The following is a 21,285-nucleotide window of genomic DNA, read 5'->3' as shown; positions in this document are numbered from 1 at the left end:
TTAGACATACCCTTGAATGTGTCTGGTGTGTTCCCACCTTTACTGTCTAGCGGTCTGAAGGTAGTGACATGTAGAACCCCAGTAGGGAGTACTGGTGTGGATTGTGACCTTTGCTACACCTATGCTGACATTTCTGAAATGACATGGTGATACTGGATTCCTGAGTCAGGAGATACCCGGGTTCAAATCTCACCTGTGGCATGAGCAGATCATCTGTAAAATGGATATAAATAACTAGTACCCACCTCACGGGGTCTGTGAGGATCAAATGAAATAAAGTATAGTGCCTCATAAACCTCAAAGTGCTATATAAATGGCAGCTATCGTTAATATTTATCTCAGAGAATGCCCATGGCAGAGGGCATGTGTCAGTACCAATTAATGGGACCAAACATGCCTTGATGAAGGATATAAATTCTTATATTTGGCCACATAAAGGCAGTTTTAGTCACTCTTATTTGATGTTAATCCGTTTTTCCTTCTCCTTCCTTACCTCATCTTCACAGAGAAGAATTGCACTCTTTGTGAATTTAGGAATACCCTGTATGCACGGATATAGGATTTGGAGAAGAGTAAGGTGGGAGTAACAAAATAGGTACATTAGGTGAAATTCATTCCATACATGACATAGTCATCCTCCTCTAAGCATGTTCTAACCTGTTAGTGTCTTTCCCAAAGTATTTTTGACCTCTTTTTCAACGTTTAACAAGATTTTAAGCTTCTTGAAGGCAAAGGCTTTTGTGCTTCTCACTTGTATATCCTTAGCACCTGACATAATGCTTTGTACATAACAACACTCACTCAATGTTTGTTGGATTGAAAGACATACACTCGGGGGAGGCAGCCATAGGTGTAGTCTACCATGAAAGCACTGTCTCTTTCCAAGCCCTCAGGACCCCAGCTGGCTCCTTCTGAGGCCTCCTTAGGTGTTAACTCATTGCCTACAATACTGATAGAGACATTTCCACTGATTGACATCTCCTATGATCTGACAAGATAGTAGTTAGGATCACAGAGCCAGAGCTGGATCGGAGCCCCCACAGAATCCAGTTAGTCCAACCCCCTCATTTTTTTTTTTTTGGTTTTTTTGGTTTTTGGCAAGGCAATTGGAGTTAAGTGACTTGCCTAAGGTCACACAACTAGTTTGTGTCAAGTGTTTAAGGCTGGATTTGAACTCAGGTCCTCCTGACTCCAGGGCTGGTGCTCTATTCACTGCGCCACCTAGCTGTCCCCGAGCCCCCTCATTTTATAGATGAGGAAGCAGGACTGGAGAAATTAAGTGATTTTGCCCAGGGTCATGCAGACAGTGAGTGTAGGGATTTGAACCCAAGCCCTCTCCAAAGCCACAGCTTTTCCTACTATTCCATGCCACTTTTCTGTGTAGACTGACCCAGGTAATTGTCAGATGCCAAGGGAGAAAGGAAGAAAGAAGGCAGACTGAAAGTAGCAGTGGGGCTCCCTGGCAGACTCAGGTTACTTCCCAGGGGAAAATGGCACTCACTTCTAGGGGCCATGGCAGTAAATCACTTCATTGTCGATCAGTGTAATCAAATTTTTGCTGGAGGGGATAACCCTGGAAGGACGTAGGAGAATCCGGCACTATGAGGTGGAAGGACAAAAGGAGCAGGTCATTCTGTGCCTACCTTGAAGGAGCTTGCAATGTATTGAGTAGGTATACCCTCTCTACATCTTTTCACAGGTGAAGGAGAGAAGAGAATGTATGTGTTTGTAGGCAGAGTCCCTGTAGCAACAATCTTGCTAGCAGCTATTGTGACTGTATAAAACCAACAGCAACCAGCTCACAGAAAGCTTCTAACACAGGTTCTTTTGATCTGCTTGTTAAGGGGTTAACAATCTTACTTTAGTTCAACATACAAATATAACTCATGTAGTTCAGGAGGAAAAGCCAGCAACCTGAACTTCAGAGCAAATACAAACAAATTACGAACATACGCAATATAAACAGACAATTCATAGTTACCAGGAAAGCATCAATATCTGGGTTTGCAAGCCAAGGAACTTAACGGCTTGCCCAGTCACACACCACTCTTCCAGTGACTGAGAGCCCCCAGGGAGAATGCCAACCTCTGGGTTTATATATCTTGTTCAGGGTCAAAGGGCATCACAAGTGCGACTTAAACCCACGTGACCTAAACACATCACAAACCTGAGACTCAAGCCCACATGGCATAAAAGCTTCCGGCGTCATAAATACGTGAATCAAATTCATGTTAACTAGGCTTTCCCTTCAGGCAAGGAGGTTATCAAAGACTTCTAATTTAATCAAAGAAACAAAGGCCAAACTCTTCAAGGGCACTTGATTAAATAAGTGCTAAAAGCCCACCTTAATTACCCATACATTCCCATGACAGTCTTCCTAAAAGGTAAAAGGGAAGGAGAAGAGGAAGTTTATTCAATTTCATCTTAAGCTTATTGACTGAAATTTTTTCAGATCCTCAGTCTGAATCCTTGTGGTGCTTGAGCGTATGAATTCACAGCATTCAATACACAGTTACTTAAAGGAACTGATGATTGTTTTACATGGAAGAACCGTGTAAACATTGGAAGGGACCTCAGAGATAGTCCAACTCCTTTACTTGTACAGATGTGGAGGCCCAGAGAGGATTTGTGACCTGTCCAAACTTTGTCCACAGGTAAGTCAAGAGCAAAACTGTGATTTGAACCCAGTTTCTCTGACTCTAAATCTAACACTCCTTTTCCATGCTGCCGTACTGGAGGTCAGCCATCCAGCTTATGCTTTGTACTCAAGTCAGAGAGCCTATTCAGCATGAAAACGTCAAAGCTGGGCTGATATAGGGGCAGAGATGTATACAGGAATAGAAACCATACTAGAAATACTAGAGGGCCATAAAATATATATGAATGAAGTCCAAACAGGACCAGAGACCAGACAGATCTACAGACCATATATAAAGTCAGACACTATATAGGGCCAGAGATCTTATCAAGATAGAGACCATTTAAGGACAGAGACCAGATAGAGCTAGGGATCATATAAGGTCAGATACCATACAGGGCCCTAGACCAGAGAGGGCTGGCTAGAGACCATATAAAGTCAGAGATCAGATAGGTCTGGAGACTATTAAAGACAGAGAATGTAAAGGGACAGAGATTATATAGGAAAACACATAGATTATAAAAGTCTAGAGATTAGGCAGGAAATGCAAGACCAAGGGAACTATAAACATTTGGACATTAGGCTGGTCTGTGTCTGTTGCTGTTCTGTATTCCTAACTCTGCTCTGCTGCTCACCTGAGTCGTCTTTTATAGAAGTTTCCATCTTCATAAATGTTTAGGAAATATAATGGCAGACTCAAACCAAACACACTGGTTTTACATAGTGCTTTATAGTTTGCCAAACCCTTTCCTAAAACCACCAGGTTGAGGGAGGTCAGGTTAGGAAACTGAGTCTCAACAACAAGTCCCTAACCCCTGTCACATGACCATATGTGGCAGACCTGGGTCTCCTGGCTCCAGTGCTCATTCCATGGCCCCACACTATTTCTCAGTGGGTTAAAAATAAGAAATGAGAACTCCCTCGTTCACTACATATGGCTCCAAAGGGCACATTTCCTCTTTAGAGGAAATTCACTTTAGTGGAACTGATGAAACAGAGGAGAGGCCTGAAGAAGATGAACCTCTTGATTTTGAGAAGCTCTTCCATGAAAAGTTTTACTGGCCTTGAAGAGCAGACTCTATGGTCTGGAAAATAAAGACCTTTGCTATCAATTTGTTGACAAGGTAACTCCTAAGCACTTTGAACCCTTTTCTTCCCAATCATCCTTTTAGGCAGAAGTGATAAATGCTGAAGAGGTTGAAGTATAGGATCTAGTACAAAGACTGAGACATAGCTAAGAATTTTCCTTAAGTTTGTAGTTTTTAACAGGCTTTGGGATCTGGAATTAGACTGGAAATGCTTCAAAGAGGCTGCAGGGGTGGAGGAAGAAGAAGATAATATCTGTCTGTCTTCTGATATTTTGTAGGAATTCCATGTAGAAGAAGGATTTGAATGCTGTACTTCGCTATGAGGAGGGGAGAGAACTTAAGAAGAGAGAACACAGAAGAGAGAACTTCAGTTAAGTTATAAGGAGACAGAGATACAGGGCACTGTCAGATGTAAAATGGATAATTTCGATTACATTAAATTAAAAAGGTTTTATACAAATAAAACCAATGTAGCCAAAATTAGAAAGAAAGTAGAAAACTGGGAAAATTTTATAGACAGTTTCTCAGATAAAGGTCTCATATCTCATGTAGAGAACTTTGTCAAATTTATAAGAATATGAGTCATTCCTCAATTGATAAATGGTCAAAGGATATGAACAGTCGTTTTTATGAAGAAATCAAAACTATATATAGTCATATGAAAAATGCTCTGAATCATTATTGATAAGGGAAATGCTAATTAAAACAACTTTGAAATATCATCTCATACCTATTAGATTGGCTAAAATAATGGAAGGGGAAAATGACTAATGTTGGAGGGGATGTGGAAAGATTGGGACATTAATACACTGTTGGTAGAACCGTGAACTGATCCAACCATTTTGAAAAACAGTCTGGAATTATGCCCAAAGAATTATAAAATTTTGTATGCCTTTTTATGCAGAAATATCACTATTAGATGTGCTTCCCAAGGTCATCAGGGAAAAAGGAAAAGAATGTATATGTTCTAAAATTTCTATGGCCACTCTCTTTGTGGTAGCAAAGAACTGGAAATTGAAGGGATGCCCATCTATTGGAGAATAGCTGAAGAAGTTGTGGTATGTGATTGTGATGGAATGTGTTATAAGAAACAATAAGCAGGTTGATTTTAGAAAAAACATGGAAAGACTTGAATGAAATAATGAAAAGTGAAACAAGCACAACCAAGAGAAAGTTATATACAGTAACAGCAATATTGTTTGAAGAATAATCATGAACAACCAAGTTATTCTGAGTATTATAAATACTTAAATCCACTACAAAGGACCTGTGAAGGAAGATGCTATCCATCTCCAGAGAAAGAACTCATAAATAAAAGTATGCATAGTAAGCTTTTATATGTATTTATAAATCTGTGTCAAATGGAGTCATTCTGTAGTTCAGGGCTAGGAGATAGGGAAGGAAAGAGTTCAGAACTTAAAATGTAACAAAAAAGTTAGGAGACAGATTACATTTCAGCACGAGGAATCAATTTGAACTGGCTAACAACAGATTGGACTGCCTCGGTAGGTAGCAAGTTCACTATCATTAGAGGCCATTGATGGGTCAAGAGTCCTGGGAATGGCAGTGATCCCTCCAGACCACAAGTCTTGCTTCCAGCATAGTCCCTGATAGCCATCACCCTGGAAAGCAGGATGTGATCTGGTAATACTTCTCAGGTCTTGCCTCCTTGAAGACTCAGAAAAGTCCTTGGCACTGTCAAATGGTTCAATATAAGAAGTGGATGATTTTATCAGTGGGAAGGACATTTAAGAAGATGTATTACTGTCTGCTTTGCCACTGTGCTCTAAGGACCATTTCTACTGAAGTAATAGAACGTGAGTTCCTTGAGAGTAGGGATTATATTATTATTATTATTATTATTAATAGCTAGCATATACATAGTGCTTTAAGGTTTGTAAAGTGCTTTATGAACATTATCTCATTTCATCCTCACAACAACTCTGGGAGGGCGGTGCTATTATTGTCCCTGTTTTATAGATGAAGAGGTCAAGGCAGACAGATGTTGCATGACTTGCCCAAGGTCACAAAATTACTAAATGCCTGGGGTAAGATTTGCACTCAGGTCTTCCCGACTCCAAGTCTAGCACTATCCACTGTGCCACCTTCCTGTCTATGAATTAATTGTATTGCTTTTCTATTTGTATCACCAGTAGATAGTTAATAATAGTTTCACACAGTAAATAGTTAATGCTTTCATTCATTCATTCAGGCATGAACATGACATCATTTTAGATGTCCAGAAGGATCTTTTAGGTGGAGAATTAGACTAGAAGATTTTGAAGGTCTTTTCCAATTCAAGAATTTTCATATGAAAAAGTTGACAGACAACTTGAAAATAACTCTGGAGAAATAATAATTCCTCCCTTCTTCTTCCCCAGTGGAAGACAATAATAGCCATTTATATAAAACTTTCAAGTTTACAAAATTAATTTCATGTATCTTATGACACTCATTACTTCCTTGCTATAAGCATCAAGAAAAGGAGTGGCTCCCTATCATCCCTAGGATCAATACTTAAACCTCCTGTTGGCATTTTAAGCCCTTCACAATCTGACTGAATTCAGCCTTTCTCTTTAGACTGGTTACTCCCCACTCAAGTACTCTATACCCAGCCAAACTGGCCTATTTGCTGTTTCCTATTGGACATTTGATTTCCTACCCTCCTGCTTCTGCAAATGCATTGTCCCCTGTGTCTGGAATGTTCTCTTTCCTCACATTCACCTCTCAGGATCCCTAACAGCTTTGATAAGGTTTGGCTCAGTTGCTGTCTCCTTCAAGAGGTCTCTCTTGATTGTGCCCTTCTCACATCCATAATCGTATTTTAATTTTTAATATGTTTTTGTATTTGCTTAATTTGCTTTTGTATTTGTATCCCTATAGTAGAACATAAGCTTCCTAAGGGCAGAGATGGTTTGATTCTTGTATTTGTATCTCTAGCGCTCAAGTTCACAGTGACTGGCACATAGTAGGCATCTTTATAAATTTTTGTTGCTTGATGATTGAAGAGATATTATTACCAACAATTTAGAGAAGAGGAAACAAGTTCAGAGAGGTTGGAACTTGCCCAAAGTCTCTCTGAAGAACTTTGGAATTGATTACGTGACATGGGAGACACTGGCACAAGACTGCCCAGCGTGGCATATCCCATTAAAGAAGGCCCTATGCTGTATGAGCAAAGTAGAATTTCAGTAGCCTAAAAGAAAGGTGAGATGTGTGAATTTAGAGACATCTCCACCACCAATGTTCATGCTGACTCTTTGTGCCCGATCTATGGTCGAGCCATCTGAGCTTGTAATGGTCTGATCAGGCACGGTCAAACACAATGTACCTCGATCCCAACATAGTGATGTCATTTTGGTCCTCTTTGAGAACAAAGGACAACAAATTAACAACCAACTGCTTGCCTAAGACCACCTTCACTATATCACCTTCACAGAGAGTCACCCTTTCCCCACCCTATTATTGCCTAAAACTTGGAACGGAGGGGAAGAAAGGATGGCTCCCTAAAATACATTTCAATATCCCAAATTGCAGTGTTCTTTAGAGCCCGGGCAATGGTCTCCAAAGCTCTCACCTAAATATTCCCTGGGTATCCTGTCTCCATGAATTCTTTTCTAGGCAGAAGACAGACTGGTTCTATAATTTGCTCTGGCTGCCTCAAAGCTCTGGAGCATCTGGTAGGTAGAGAAGATGATTCAGGAGGGAGGAGAGTGGGGGCAGCAAGAAAAGGGAGTTTTTGAAGTCTTGGAATTGCTCTGTTTGGAATTTAATGAAGGGGAAGGACAGGGAGGCCTTTGTAGGTCACAGGGAGATAATTTGTGGGAGGGGAATGCCAGGACAGATGGACTAATTTATTTGAAAATTTCACGTGGAGCCATAGAATTTAAACTTATACCAACTTATACCCTGAGTACAAGGGTTGTTAATATTTTTGTATGTGTCATGGACCCCTTGGCAGTCTATTGAAGCCTATAGACACATTCTCAGAAAAATGTTTTAAACGCATAAAATAAACTAATAGGATTACAAAAGAAAGGAATTATATTGAAATATAGACATCTAGCTATCAATATCAACCTCTCTCCACATCTACACATGTATACAAACATATATAAACATAAACAAAATATACATGTGCAGCATTTATATGAATATACTTATATGTCTGTACACATGGGTACATATACACACATGTAGAGAAACACACAATGTAACAATACCTATACATGCATACACATATGTATGTATGTATGGTATGTTTGTGTGTGTGTAGGTTCAAATACAGGCTATATTATACTACTGACTCCATATCGAACCTTCAGCAAGTCATTCAGCTGCTCCAGGCCTGCCATAGCCTCATCTGGAAAATGAGGGGTCTGGACTAAGTCTTCCTTAAAATTCTAAGTCCATAATGCTAGCTTTTATACTTGAGTTCTTCTCCTGGCTTTTCCATTTACTAGGCGTATAACATGTTACAGAATCGATAAGCTTAGGTTGGCAGGACCTTAGAGATCATTTAGTCCAAAGGTGTTGAACACAGGCACAAGGGCCACACGATAGTTCCAAGAGCAGCCCAAACCAGATAGAAAATGTAATTGGGAAATATTTGACAAAATAAATAAAAATACAATAAAACATAGATAATGTTGATAATAGGTGGTTTTCTAAGTTATATGAAGCCTGTAGAGATTCTTATGTATGGTTTAGTGACTCCTGTTTCTATGTGACACTATTGATTAGTCTAATCACCCCATGAAGGAATCCTTTTTACTACAGTCACATTCAATGAAGGAACCATCCAGCCTCTGCTGAAACACTGCCACTAACTGTGGCTTTACTGTCTAACAAGGCAATGCATTCTGTTTTTGGACCACTCTTGTTAGAAAGTTCTTCCTTACAATAATAACCACACAATTAAAACATGGAGCTTTAAGGTTTACAATGCTCCCCTCAAAATGACCCCAAAGGAAGACAAGCAATATGACTTTCATCACTTTACAGATATTGGAGAGAGAAAGAGGCTCATTCACAGTTTGTGCAGACAGTGTCAATGGTGCGGTTTTCTGTTTTTTTTTTGGTTTTAGTGTAGTGAAGTGATAAAGCCTGGGATTTGGAGTCAAAGGGCTTGTGTCAGAACTCTGGCTTACTCCCTGTGTGACATTAGGGAAAGTTTCTTAACCTCTCTGGGCTTCATGTTCCTCATTGCAAAATGAAGAAACGGGGACTAGATAACCTCCAATATTTATTTCTTCCTGCTCTAAATCCTGTGACCTCAACCTCAGATTTCTTGACTCACTTTTCTCAGGATATTCTTGGTACCTCAGTTACAGTGAGTTGATATCTGCCTTCCTATTTTCATTCTGCTATCTGGGACCACAGAGCACAAGTCTAATTTCACTTCTAGATGACAAGCCTTCAAAATAAATGAAGTTTTCTCTATATATTGTCTTCTGGGAGGTCCCCAGAATTCCCTCAATCATTCCTCATTTAACATAGTCACCATCCCCCAAATATGTTCCGCTTTCTCAACATCTTTCCTAACATATGGCATCCAGAACTAAATATAATAATCCAGACAAGGCAGGGTACATTGGCATTATCGTCTTCCTTTCTGAATAGATGCTTTAAAAAATCCTCGGCACTTAGCACAGTGCATGGCACATAGTAAGTGCCTAATAAATGCTCATTGACTTGACTTCCTCCTTCTGACCAGTATAGAGTAAGCCTTTCTTATTGGAGCTTGACATCACTTTTTTTTTGACAATGATATCACTTTGTTGATTCCCTCAAGCTTATAGTCAATTAACATCCCTGAGTCTTTTTCACTTTAGCTGCCCTTAAGCAGATCTCTCCCATCTCATGCTTGTGTGGTTGCATTCTGAGACCTGGTGCATTATTCAAGTATAAATTAAGTGTAAAGAAAGCTGGCAGCAACTCCTGGGGCTCTCTGTCCACTCTGCTCAGACTCTGGCTGTCTTAGGGAATCCCCATTGACTCTTAAGAGGAAAGCAGAAATGAACTATTGTATGTGTCCTCTTTGCTTCTGAACAAAAGGGCTTCCGCCTGAAATAAGAATTTTAGGGCAAATCTTGGGGCAGCTAGGTGGCACAGTGGATAGAGTGCCAGGCCCGCAGTCAGGAAGACTCATCTTCCCAAGTTCAGATCTGGCCTCAGACACTTATGAGCTATGTGACCCTGGGTAAGTCACTAAACTGTTTCCCTCAGTTTCTCTATTTGTAAAATGAGTTGGAGAAGGAAATGGCAAACACTTCAGTATCTTTGTCAAGAAAATCCCAAATGGGGTCCCAAAGAGTCAGACATGACCGAAAATGACTGAACCACAAGGGCAAGCCTTCCCCCAAATTAATTTTATTCATTAAAGATGCAACCCAGATGAATGGAAAGAATAGCCACAAAACAGTTGAAAACTGAATGCTGCAGAATTATACTGACTCAGCTTAGAAATATATTTGATATAAAAGTTAAAAGTGTCAATAAAATATATTTTGAAAAATATGGGGAGCTTTAATTACCTAGAGTAGTTTGAAGGCTTAATTTTGTTATTAGGATCTATTACTATGAGTAATTTAAGGGATTTGTTACTTACTCACTGGCTCTCTACCCTAGCACTCTTGCCACAGTAAGTCAGAAGATGAGGTGAAGAGGGAATGAGGAGAAATTGACTTACTCTCCCCTCCTTCCTCCTATCCCTTCGGCCAAAATGTCAATGTACGTGAGAGCCAGGGAAAGAAGGAAGGGAGAAACAGCTGTTATGCTTCATGGAATAAAACAGAAAGTCTTGGAGTTAGGGAATGTAGATTTGAGTCTCATCTCTATCGGTTAATAATTGTGTTTCTTTGGGGAATTATTTTACCTCCCCGAGCCTCAGTTTCCCCATCTGTAAAATGATGCTAATAAGACAGACATTATTCCTAGATCATCGAGTTCTTATGAAGAATGTTCTTTGCAAACCTTGAAGAATAATCTCTTGCTAAGATTACATCCATCTAGTGGTGGGATTCAGCCGGTTTGCACTGGTTGGGTAGAACCAGTACCTAATTTTAGGTTGAGTTCAGTGAACCAGTTGTTAGTGGGGGCAGGGCCTGTGCCCGCCAAGTCAGCAGCAGCGGCAGCGCCTGCGCCATGTCAGCGGTGGCAGTGGTGTCTCGGCTGGGTTCCGTGGAGAACCAGTTTTTAATTTATTTGAATCCCACCGCTCTGTCTATCCAAAAATTTTGAAAGACTTACGAACTCTGATCAACACAATAACTCAACACTATTCCAGAAGATTGATGATGAAGCATGCTACTGACCTCCTGATGGAGAGAAAGATAGGCTCAGGTACAGGTTACAAGATATATATTTTTGGATACAGCCAATGTGGCAATTTGTTTTGCTTGACTATGCATGTTTGTTACAAGGGCTTTAGTTTTCTTTTTTTGAGTGGGAGAAAGGGGAAGATGAGACAGAAAATGAGTTTTTGTTTATTGAAGAAATAAAATGAAAGATAAAGTCACTTATTTAAATTCTTTTCCCTTTTCTGCCTATCAGTCTCTCAATCTGAATTCTAAACTCTTATCCGAGATATGGTCCTAAGTTTCCTTTAACTCCTATCATACAGTTTGGGTTATTTGTACTGGTGCCTAAGATCATCCTGGAGACTATATTTAGCAAAACTTCAAAGGAGCTAGATGGCCATGCAAATCAATGAAGGAATCCTTTACAAGGGCTGTCTATTGAAGCTTTGATTGGTTACCTTTGCTTACAAAACCACTGAATTCTCTACAATTGTGATTATTTTTTAAAATAAAATATTTTGGTGTATTAAATATTTTAAAATAAATTTATTTTCTTTTTTGCTAAAGTTGAAAATTGGAACTAGAGGCTGGAGACAGGATAGAGGAACTTCATTCATACATAAGAGATTGAAGGGCTCATATGATGATAGGATTTAGAACTAGAACATCTAGTCCAACATTCTCATTTCACAAAAAAGGAAACTGAGGACAGGATAGAGAAAGAAAGGGATTTGCTCAAGATCACGCACGTAATAAGTATTAGAATTTATGATTGAACTTAGATGCTGCAACTACAAGGCCATTTCTCTTTCCACTATGGTACATATGCAGGTATGTTATATCTCTACCTTCTTCTACATCTGTATCTGTCCCTGACTGCCATGTAACCGATTTTATTATAAAACCCCCTTCCAACCATTGCTCTGATTTTCCCTTCTGAAAATCAATCAACAATGAATCTATACCGTTAATCTGCTTTTTTTTTTTACCTTTTTTCCACTTGTTTTGTCTTGAGCTGCTGCTTTTCCTCAACAAACGAGGTATTTAGAGCTCTATGTAACCTCTAGAACAAAGAGAAGACATGAAGAAAAATGATTAGAAACTCGTCCTCCACAAAGTCACATGTGTCAATTAGGCAAAAAGCCCTGGGTAAGCATCTGCTTAAGAGAACAGAGGATATTGAGTCAGTTCAAGAGAATGGTGGCTTCTTTCCAACACCAGGGGAGGCTGGGAGTAGGCTCCTTTCCCATCCAGCTCTTAGTTCAGTTACTTTTAAATAGTACAAGAAATCTCTAAGTTGTCATCCAATCTCTGGAATGAAGCCATATGACTGAATATTTAGTAATTATTCTGGGTGTGAAAAGGTCAGCCCAAATAAGTCTATATGGAAAATTCTGATTTTTTTTATCCTTATCTTAATGAGAAGCCAGTAGGAGAACCTCTTAGATAGAATCCAAATGTCCTCATAATATGAGCTGTTCAGTTATGCTAAGGGGATGAATAAAAGAATTAAAAGATCATAGGTTTAGATCTGGAAAGTAGTGGTCACCTAGTCCAGCCCTCTTATTTTCTAGATTAAAGATAATGAGGCACAGAAAAAAAATGAAATAATTTGCCCATGGTCACATAGGTCCTAAATGTCAGCGCCAGGGTTTGAATTGACTCCAGATTTAGCATTCACTCCACACTGGCAGTGATGGCATGGTATGTGGATGGGATGGCCAGTGGTATTACTGACTTTAAGGAATGTCCTGGAGGTACAAATAGCCAAGACTTATGGGTGTTAGAGCTCACTTAAATGTGTCTCTTATCATAGAACAAAGAAATAGGATGCTTTCTCAAGCTATCTCTTCTATGGGAGTAGTTGTACAGAAGTGAAAGACTTTAAAATGCTCCCATTAGGAAAGACTGTGTAAGACCAGTAGGAGACAAAAATAGGATATATGTAAGTCTCAGTCCTGGCTTGACTTGATTTATTCAAGTAAGCTGATCCATGAAATCTAAGCACAAAGCAGTGCTTAGCATTGCCCTAGGCTTTGCAAGAGATATAGAAGTATGATAGGAAATTGTCCTGTTTTCAAGGAGTTTAATTTGATGGGAAAGTCATTTTAAAATAGAAGTTATTAATATGAGGAGGTCTACAGATTTCTAAAGCGTCCATGGATAGATTTCAAGGGGTTCCATGAACTTGGATGGGAAAAAAATTCACATCTTGATTTTTCTAACTTCTAACTGAAATTTAGAATTTGCTTCAATTATTTAAAAGTATTATTCTGGGAAGGGGTCCATGACACAAGTGAGGTTAAGAAGAACTATTTTAGAGGAAAAAAGAGCTGTAGTTTCCTATATGACTGTCTACATGGCTCTAATTCTCCACACAGCTGGCTAATCCTGTATTTCATAGAATAATAAATTAATAGAATCTGAATTGGAAGGGACCTTAGAGATGAGCCCAACCCATATCTGAAAAATGAGCTCACATTAAAGCTAGGTTTAAGTCCTGAGCCTGACACTTACTGTCTGTATGATGAAAAAGCCACCATTCTCACCTCTGGGCCTGTTTCCCACCTGTAAAGCTAGAATGTTGGACTAAAAGATTTCTAAGGTTCCTCAGAGCACAAAATTCTATGATCACGGATAAGTGGTCATCCAGTCTCTGTTAGGAACCCACCAGTTTCACTATCTCCCAAACTAGCACTTTCCATTTTTAAACATCTCTTAATTATTATGGAATTATTTCTTATATTGAACTGAAATCATTGTCCCTGTAAATTTCACCCATTTTTTCCTAGTTCTATCTTCTGAGGCCTAACAGAATAAATTTCTCCCACATGATAGCCCTTCAAATACTTATACAGTTAACATAAGACTCCCTCCAAGTTTTCTTGTCTGTAAGCTAAATATCCCCACTTTCTTCACCTGAACCCTATAGGGCATGGTCTCAAGGTCCCTCACTGTCATAGTTCTCCTCAGGAGGGACTCCTTCCCCAAATGTGGCATTTATTAGAACATAACTCTCAAGATATGGTCTTATTTACTGTATGCTTGACAACCTGGTATGGTTGGAATTTGGATCATAGTCCTTTGGACCTTCCATGGCACTCACCTGACTGGTGTGAAGCCAGTATTTCAGCTTGGATTTCTTTTTGATTCGCGGTAGGATCAGCCTGTATACTATGTGCTCTCCAATGGTAGTTAAGATAGATAAACCGATGCCAATGCACAACATCACAAAGAGTCCGGAAAAGTGCTTAATACCCATTTGTAAAGTCTAAATGAGCAAAGAAAAAGAAGAGGAAAGCCATTTGCAAAGAATGACAAAAGGATTTGGTCCATTTTAGTATACACACAGCTATGACCTTTATTCTAAAAAAAAGTCAGAGGTATAATACTTGTGTATGATTAAATAACAAATTCATTCATTCTTTAAATATTTGTTAGATGCAATGCATTGTGCCAGAGCTAGACATAGTGTGGAGACAAATGAAAATAAAACAAAGTCCCCTGACCTCAAGGAGCTTATGACCTAGGAGGCAACATAAAATTTAATCTATCAAGCAGTACCAAAACACTGATATGCCTATTATAAAGATGATTCTTTGATTCTTCTGGTTCAGGCTTAGGATTAGGAAATGATTCAAGTTTGTTTTTTGTCATTAACTCATGATTGTCACAAATGCTAGAGAGAAGAATCCTTCTCTAAGTTTCTGTGAGTCTAAAGGAGTTGCCTCTGAGGTCTGAGAACCTCTCTGTGCTCTGTTGTCTGTTATCATGAGTCTCTTGAAATTCTCCATCTGTTTTAGACAATGAGGACATGGTCAAGGGAAGAATGACTCCAGAGAGAGTAGTAACCACTTTGTTGGGGTTATTTGAGCCACTTCCTGGCTCTCTATTTGCTCCATGAAGTCCTGTTCCTTGAAGGCCTTTGAGCAAAGTTTGGATGACCACTGTTTATCAATATATTATACAGGGATTTTTGTTTAGGCGTGGAGCAGACCAGATGGCCTCTGAGGTCAATTTGAGCTGTTGCCAAATGTGCTAGACTGCTTTGGTGGGTGGTGAGTATTTAATCTGAGGCTGGCTGCTCCCTTTTCAGGGATGTTGTAGACAGGACTAATGCTTTGAGGAGGAACTGGAATATATGACCTCTGAGGTCCTTTCTACCTTTGAGAATCTTAGATTCTGTGATGTCTCCAGCCTCAGAGAAGTTCTTTCATTGTGTAAATCTAGGAGAGTGTCTCTCTCTCCCTCAGCTTCCTCTTCCAAGGTAAGATGAGGACACTGCTTCTTCAGTTATCAGGTCTAAGATGTGATTCTAAAATTTTTGGGGCCTCAGCTGTCATTATAGTTTATATGTACAATATTACCACGAAAGGCAATGCTTCCCTGAGGGAAGAAACTTTCATTTTTGTCTTTGAAATGCTAGCATCTAGCACAATGCTTGACACTTTGTAGGTACTTAAGAAATGCTCGTTGATTAATTTACCATTTAATGATAATGATGATGACCTTTTGCTTCTGCATTCCACCTTTCAGCCAAAAGAATCCAATGGAATTTAAATTTCCTGAGCTTGACTTTTCTCTTTGTTTAGAGGAGCTAGAAAAGGCATCTCCATGGGAAGACGGCCTCAGAAGCCATCTCTAATGGTCTCTAATTCATCCAAGATTACAAATGGCTAGACAGGAGAACCCTCAAGCTACTGACCATTCACAGATTTCTTTTGGCTAACTTGTCGGGTTGGGAGGGGTGTGGAAATGCACCTTTGAGCATGTAACAGGCATGTAGATACATTAATCCCCTCACTTCGATGTCACCCTCTCGACTCTCATTCATCAACTTGGGGATGGAATCAGTGGCAGTGTAATTGAAAGAGAATGATATTTGATAACAAACAGATTTGTATGTGGATTTACAATTCAAAAGTGCTGTTGCCTACATTGTCTCATTTGATTTGTGAAACAACAGTTGAGGTAAGGTTTATCGTTCCCATTTTACAGATGAGTGAATGGGTTCAGAAAGATGATATAGTGACTTACTCTAAGACATATATCTAGCAAGTAACGGAGGTTTGGAGGCCAACTCAGAGCTACTGACTCTAAGTTCAGAGTGATTTTCATTACAAATGTTATGCCTCTCAGTTTCCCCTTCCATTGGCCCAGCTCTTTCATTGCCTCTCCTGCATTTCACTAGATATTACTATTCCCGCTCCATCTCCTCATCCACCTGACCTTCATATTCCTGCTTCTGATGCTCCTCTCGATTTCCATATTCCTGTTATTGGCCTTATCACCAACCCGGTCCCATTAAACTTGAAGCTCTGAATTCATTTTTGACTCATCTCCTGAAAACTATCAGTTCTGCCTCTTCACAGTTTCTTGGCTGGTAGAACAGAGGCTTGGAATATGAAATCCGGCAAGAGGTATCTTTAGGTCTGGTTTGATCCTATCTCAAAGGGGATCGATTATAGAGAGGCAAATGTTGTGTCTCACCTTGGTCTATGGGAGTGTTGGGATTGGAGGTTAGGGATACAGGAATACCCTGGGTGATTATCGAGCGTTCAGAGGATCTAAATGGTGGGGAAATACAAAGTGCAAACTGTGAGCAGGAGTCAGGAAGCTTTTCAGTCATTTCAGTTGTGTCCTACCCTTTATGATCCTATTTTTTTTTTTTTGCAAAGGTACTAGAGTGGTTTGCTATTTCCTTCTCTAGCTCATTTTACAGATGAGGAAAGCAATGCAAATGGGGTTAAGTGACTTGCCCAGGATCACATAGCTAGTAAATGTCTGAGGCCAGATTTGAACTCGTCTTCCCAAGAGACCAGAGCTCTATCTGTTGCACCACCTGACTATCTAGGAGTCAGAAAGATTTGAGTTCAAATCCAGACTCAGACATTTATTAGCTATGGAACCCTGGAAGTTACTTAACCTCTGTGCCTCAGTTTCTTCTTATGTAAAATGGGGATTAAAAATAGAACTTACCTTCCAGGGCTGATGTGAGGATGAGATGAAATACTTATAAAGTACTTTGTAAACTTAAAGTGTGGTATAAATTCTAGCTATTATTATTATTACGAATAAATAAGCAGCCTTGTTCTGAAGTTCAAAGGAGCTGGACATTGGAGAAAGGAGAATAGATTGGTATAATGGGGTAGCAGAACATGGGGTGCTGAGAAGATATTGAATTGCCCTTCATGGATATCTTTTACACCCTGAGCTGTGTATGTCGTCTGTAGAACATTGTACTCATTCCTCCCCATCGTACCTCAAACCCATAGATTCTTCCCCACTTTCCCCCACTCCTCACATATTTCTTAACCTCCCTATTACATAGCTCTGATGATGCCACTCTTCTGCTCAAAGCATAAAGTGTAATGGCTTCCTGTGATCTATTATATAAAGCCTATTCTCATTGGAGCTAGAGTTAAATGTAACCTTACAGATTATCTGGAATAACCATAGGCATGCATAGGGCATAGATGTACCATGGGCAGATATCATCATTTGGTCCTTCCTCAGTGGGGGAAGGGAAAGTTGTGGTTCAATTGTGTCCAACTGCTCATGATTCCATCTGGGGTTTTCATGGCAAGAGCATTAGAGTGGTTTGCAATTTCCTTCTCCAGTTCATTTTTTTTTTTTTTTGCTTTTTGGCAGGGCAATTGGGGTTAAGTGACTTGCCCAGGGTCACACAGCTAGTTAGTGTGTGTCAAGTGCCTGAGGCTGAGTTTGAACTCAGGTCCTCCTGACTCCAGGGCTGGTGCTCTACTCACTTAGCCACCTAGCTGCCCCCTCTCCAGTTCATTTTACAGATGAGGAAACTGAGGCAAACAGGGTTAAGTGACTTGTCCAGGGTCACACAGCTAGTAGGTGTCTGAAACAAGATTTGAACTCAGGTCTTCCTGACTCTGGGCCTGGTACTCTACCTACTGTGCCATCTACCTGCTCTGCCAAGGGAAAGAATGATTGGTAATTCTCACTCACCATGATGTGCCAGGCGTATATCTGTAGATGCTTATGGGTATAACCCCCTTCTTTTACAGAAGAGGAAAGTAATGCCCAGAGAGGTGATATGATTCAAGGTCCCACTGGAAGTAGTTAACAGACTTGACATTCAAACTCTCTTAAATTCTCTTCAACTTCTTTTCCTAGCAGTGAAGGGACCCCCCAAAAGCTTAATAGTTCTCGCCATTTTATACACTCAATACAGCACTTTTGGTGTAGCAAAAAAAGAATTAGAAAAGAAGTAGATGTTTATTCATTGGGGAGTGCTTAAAACATCATGGTATGTGAAAAATATTCCTCCACCGAAAGAAATAATGAACATGAAGAATTCAGAGAAGCATGGGGAGACTTAGATGAACTAATGTTTGAAGTAAGCAGAACCAGGGAAAGAATATACTACTGCAATACATGTGAATGGAAAGAACAGCAAATTCAAATTGAATAATATGTAATTATAATGACCAAGCTTGGCCCTGGGGAAGACTTGAGAAAATGTACTTGCTTCTTTTCATTGCAGAGGATGTGGAATGTGAGTGTGGAATATTGTCAGACATGGTTGATGTTGGATAGTTCTCCCGAACTACTTCCTCACCCCCTGCCCTTTCTCTTAAAATCTTTATTACAAGGGATGGTTTATTGCATGGGGGAAAGAGAAGCAATCTATTAGGAAATGAATGTGATATAAAAAAACAAAGGTAGTAATAAAAATGAAATACAATTAAAAACAGAAAAGTGAGTAGAAAAGCAGATTTAGAGTTGTCCCATTTAATAATGTTCTCTATAGAATGCTTGATGATTTTGTAAGCAATGTATTGTGAGCGATAATTCAACTTGGTGGTTATTTATGTGTGTAGATTAGAGTATAGAGTTCCAAGTCCAGTGTTCTTTCTATTATACCATGCACAATGAAAATAATCATAGCCTACTGGGAGCTCATTATATTATGATTTATGATAGAGCTGCAGTAGTATAATGCAGGCTGTACCATATTGTAACCTATCTGTTGTAGGTCAAGTCTGAATCGAGCCTGTTTGGTAATTCAGGGTTTGGCATTAGAATGAAATGAGATGTTTACATACCAACTAATGGCCATAGCATAGGTTAAGAAATTGACCTCAAGATGTGTTTCCTCCCACCTGCTTCCTTCCCTGAGTCTGGTTTGTGCCACTCCACATTCAAAAATTTCTAGTTAAAGCATTGATGTTGAATGAATTCTTCTCTGGGTTTCTAATTGTCCCTTCTCCAATTTGAAAGGTGTTAGGGAGGAGGGAAGATTGGTCTGCAAGTTAATGTGGCCACTCCAAAGAAAGTAACTGAAAATAGGACAAAAATGAATCTTATTTTTTTTCTACAAAGCTGCATTTCATCTGCACTTAAAATGATTCATACACTTCTGATCAATCTATTTTTCAAAAGACCTAGCAGAATTTCAGAGCAGGGTAGTTCAAATGATCGTAGGAGTTGGAGTGGCACCCACATTGAACGCAGCTCAAGAAGATTAGGATTCTTCAGCTAGAAAAGACAAAGGCTCAGAATGGGTCTGATTGAACTCTATGAAATGATTAAAAGTTTTGGGAATGTCTCCATGAACTTGCTAAGTCTTGGAATTTTTCTAACCTCTTTCAAAGTCTAAAGCAGGTAATTAACTTTTGGACAGAAAAAAGAAAACATTTATTTACCCATTCAGCAGTAAATATGAGTTACTCATTCCAAGAAAACTGTATAAATGAAGATGCATTGCCATTTGGGAAAACAATACCATCATGTGACAAAAAAAAATGGCTCACTCTGATTTGGACCTAAATGCTATTCTTGTTTCTTTTTTTTTTAAATTCTTTAACATTTTTATTTAAAGTTTTGAGTTCCAAATTCTATCCCTCCCTCCCTCCCTGCCCTTCCCTCTCCCTGACACGGTGAGCAATCAGATGTAAGTTATACATGTGCAATTATGTAAAACATTTCCATACTAGTCATTTTGTACAAGAAGACTTGAATAAAAGAAAAAAGAGAGAGTGAAAATAGCATGCTTCAGTCTGTATTCAAATAATATCTGTTCTTTCTCTGGAGGCAGATAGTATGCTTCATTATCAGTCCTTTGGGATTGTCTTGAATCATTGCATTACTGAGAATAGCTAAGCCATTCACAGTTCTTCATTGAATAATATTGCTCTTACTGTGTGCAGTGTTTTCCTGGTTCTGTTCACTTCACTATGCATTAGTTCATGTAAGTCTCTTTCCAGGTTTTGCTGAAATCATCCTGCTTGTCATTTCTCATAGCACAATAATATTCCATTACAATCATATACCACAGCTTGTTTAGCTGTTCCCCAATTGATGGGCATCCCTTTGATTTCCGATTCTTAGCCACCACAAAAAGAGCTGCTACAAATATTTTTGTTCAAATAGATCCTTTCTCCTTGTCTTGGATATCTTTGGGATATAAACCTAGCAGTAGTGTTGCTGGATCAAAGGGTGTGAATAGTTTTATAGCTCTTTGGGCATAGTACCACATTGCTCTCCAGAATGGTTGGGTCAATTCACAACTCCACTAACAGTGTGTTAGTGTCCTAGTTTTCCCGCATCCCCTTTGACATCCAACATTTTTCTTTTTTATCATATCAGTTGCTATTCTTTTTACCAATTGTCCACATCATTAGAACCTCTTCAGTGTTGTAGTTAGAAATGGAAATTGACTTGAAGGTCATTTCCAGAATTTTTAGAAGCTATATTAGGCTAATTCTGATTAAGAAATTAGCTGGTTAATTCCAGGTTATTAGGAATGTGAAATATAGATACATATGTATACAATATACACATATATTTTGCAATTTGAACATATAATTCCGAGGCTAGACTAAAACCTTAGTCATAACTTTTTCAATTTTCCATTTTTCTGTAACTACCATATGTTGCTACTATTTTAAATGCCCTATTAATATTTTCCTTCAAGAAGTCTTGTGGGATAGTAACAGCCATGCCCATTTTTTCTTTGCAGTGTGATAAGGTTTCTTCCAGGGAATCGAATTTGGCAGCTAGTGGGAGAGGAGAAATGATGGCTTTAATTCTCTTCTTTTCAATTCTACCCGTCCTAGAGCAAAGAAGTCCATTTCCTCCTCTGGAGATTTAATGGAGTTCAGATGACCTTTCTTCTGCTATGGAACTAGCATACATGTTCAATCATTATTCAGTGCGGGAGCTGTTGAAAGCTAAGCAAGTTCAATAAATGGCTTAGGGACCAAAGTAGGTCCACGAGATTGCT

The 21,285-nt window shown here is 39.2% G+C and overlaps 1 protein-coding gene across 1 annotated transcript in view; it reads right to left on the bottom strand.

Annotated features, from left to right (window-relative positions):
- The window catches only part of GRIN3A (glutamate ionotropic receptor NMDA type subunit 3A), a 228,974-nt gene that overhangs the window by 6,832 nt on the left and 200,857 nt on the right, over positions 1-21,285 (bottom strand). Inside the window, exons 7-8 of the mRNA XM_036738761.1 lie at positions 14,134-14,298; positions 12,017-12,090 (exon numbers count right to left, since the gene is read on the bottom strand). Of these exons, the coding sequence (XP_036594656.1) occupies positions 12,017-12,090; positions 14,134-14,298 (239 nt within the window). The remainder of the gene's footprint in view (positions 1-12,016; positions 12,091-14,133; positions 14,299-21,285) is intronic.

The sequence above is a fragment of the Trichosurus vulpecula genome, chromosome 9 (assembly GCF_011100635.1).
Source record: "Trichosurus vulpecula isolate mTriVul1 chromosome 9, mTriVul1.pri, whole genome shotgun sequence".
Taxonomy (NCBI): Eukaryota; Metazoa; Chordata; class Mammalia; order Diprotodontia; family Phalangeridae; genus Trichosurus; species Trichosurus vulpecula.
This window is presented reverse-complemented; position numbering and strand designations above follow the sequence as displayed.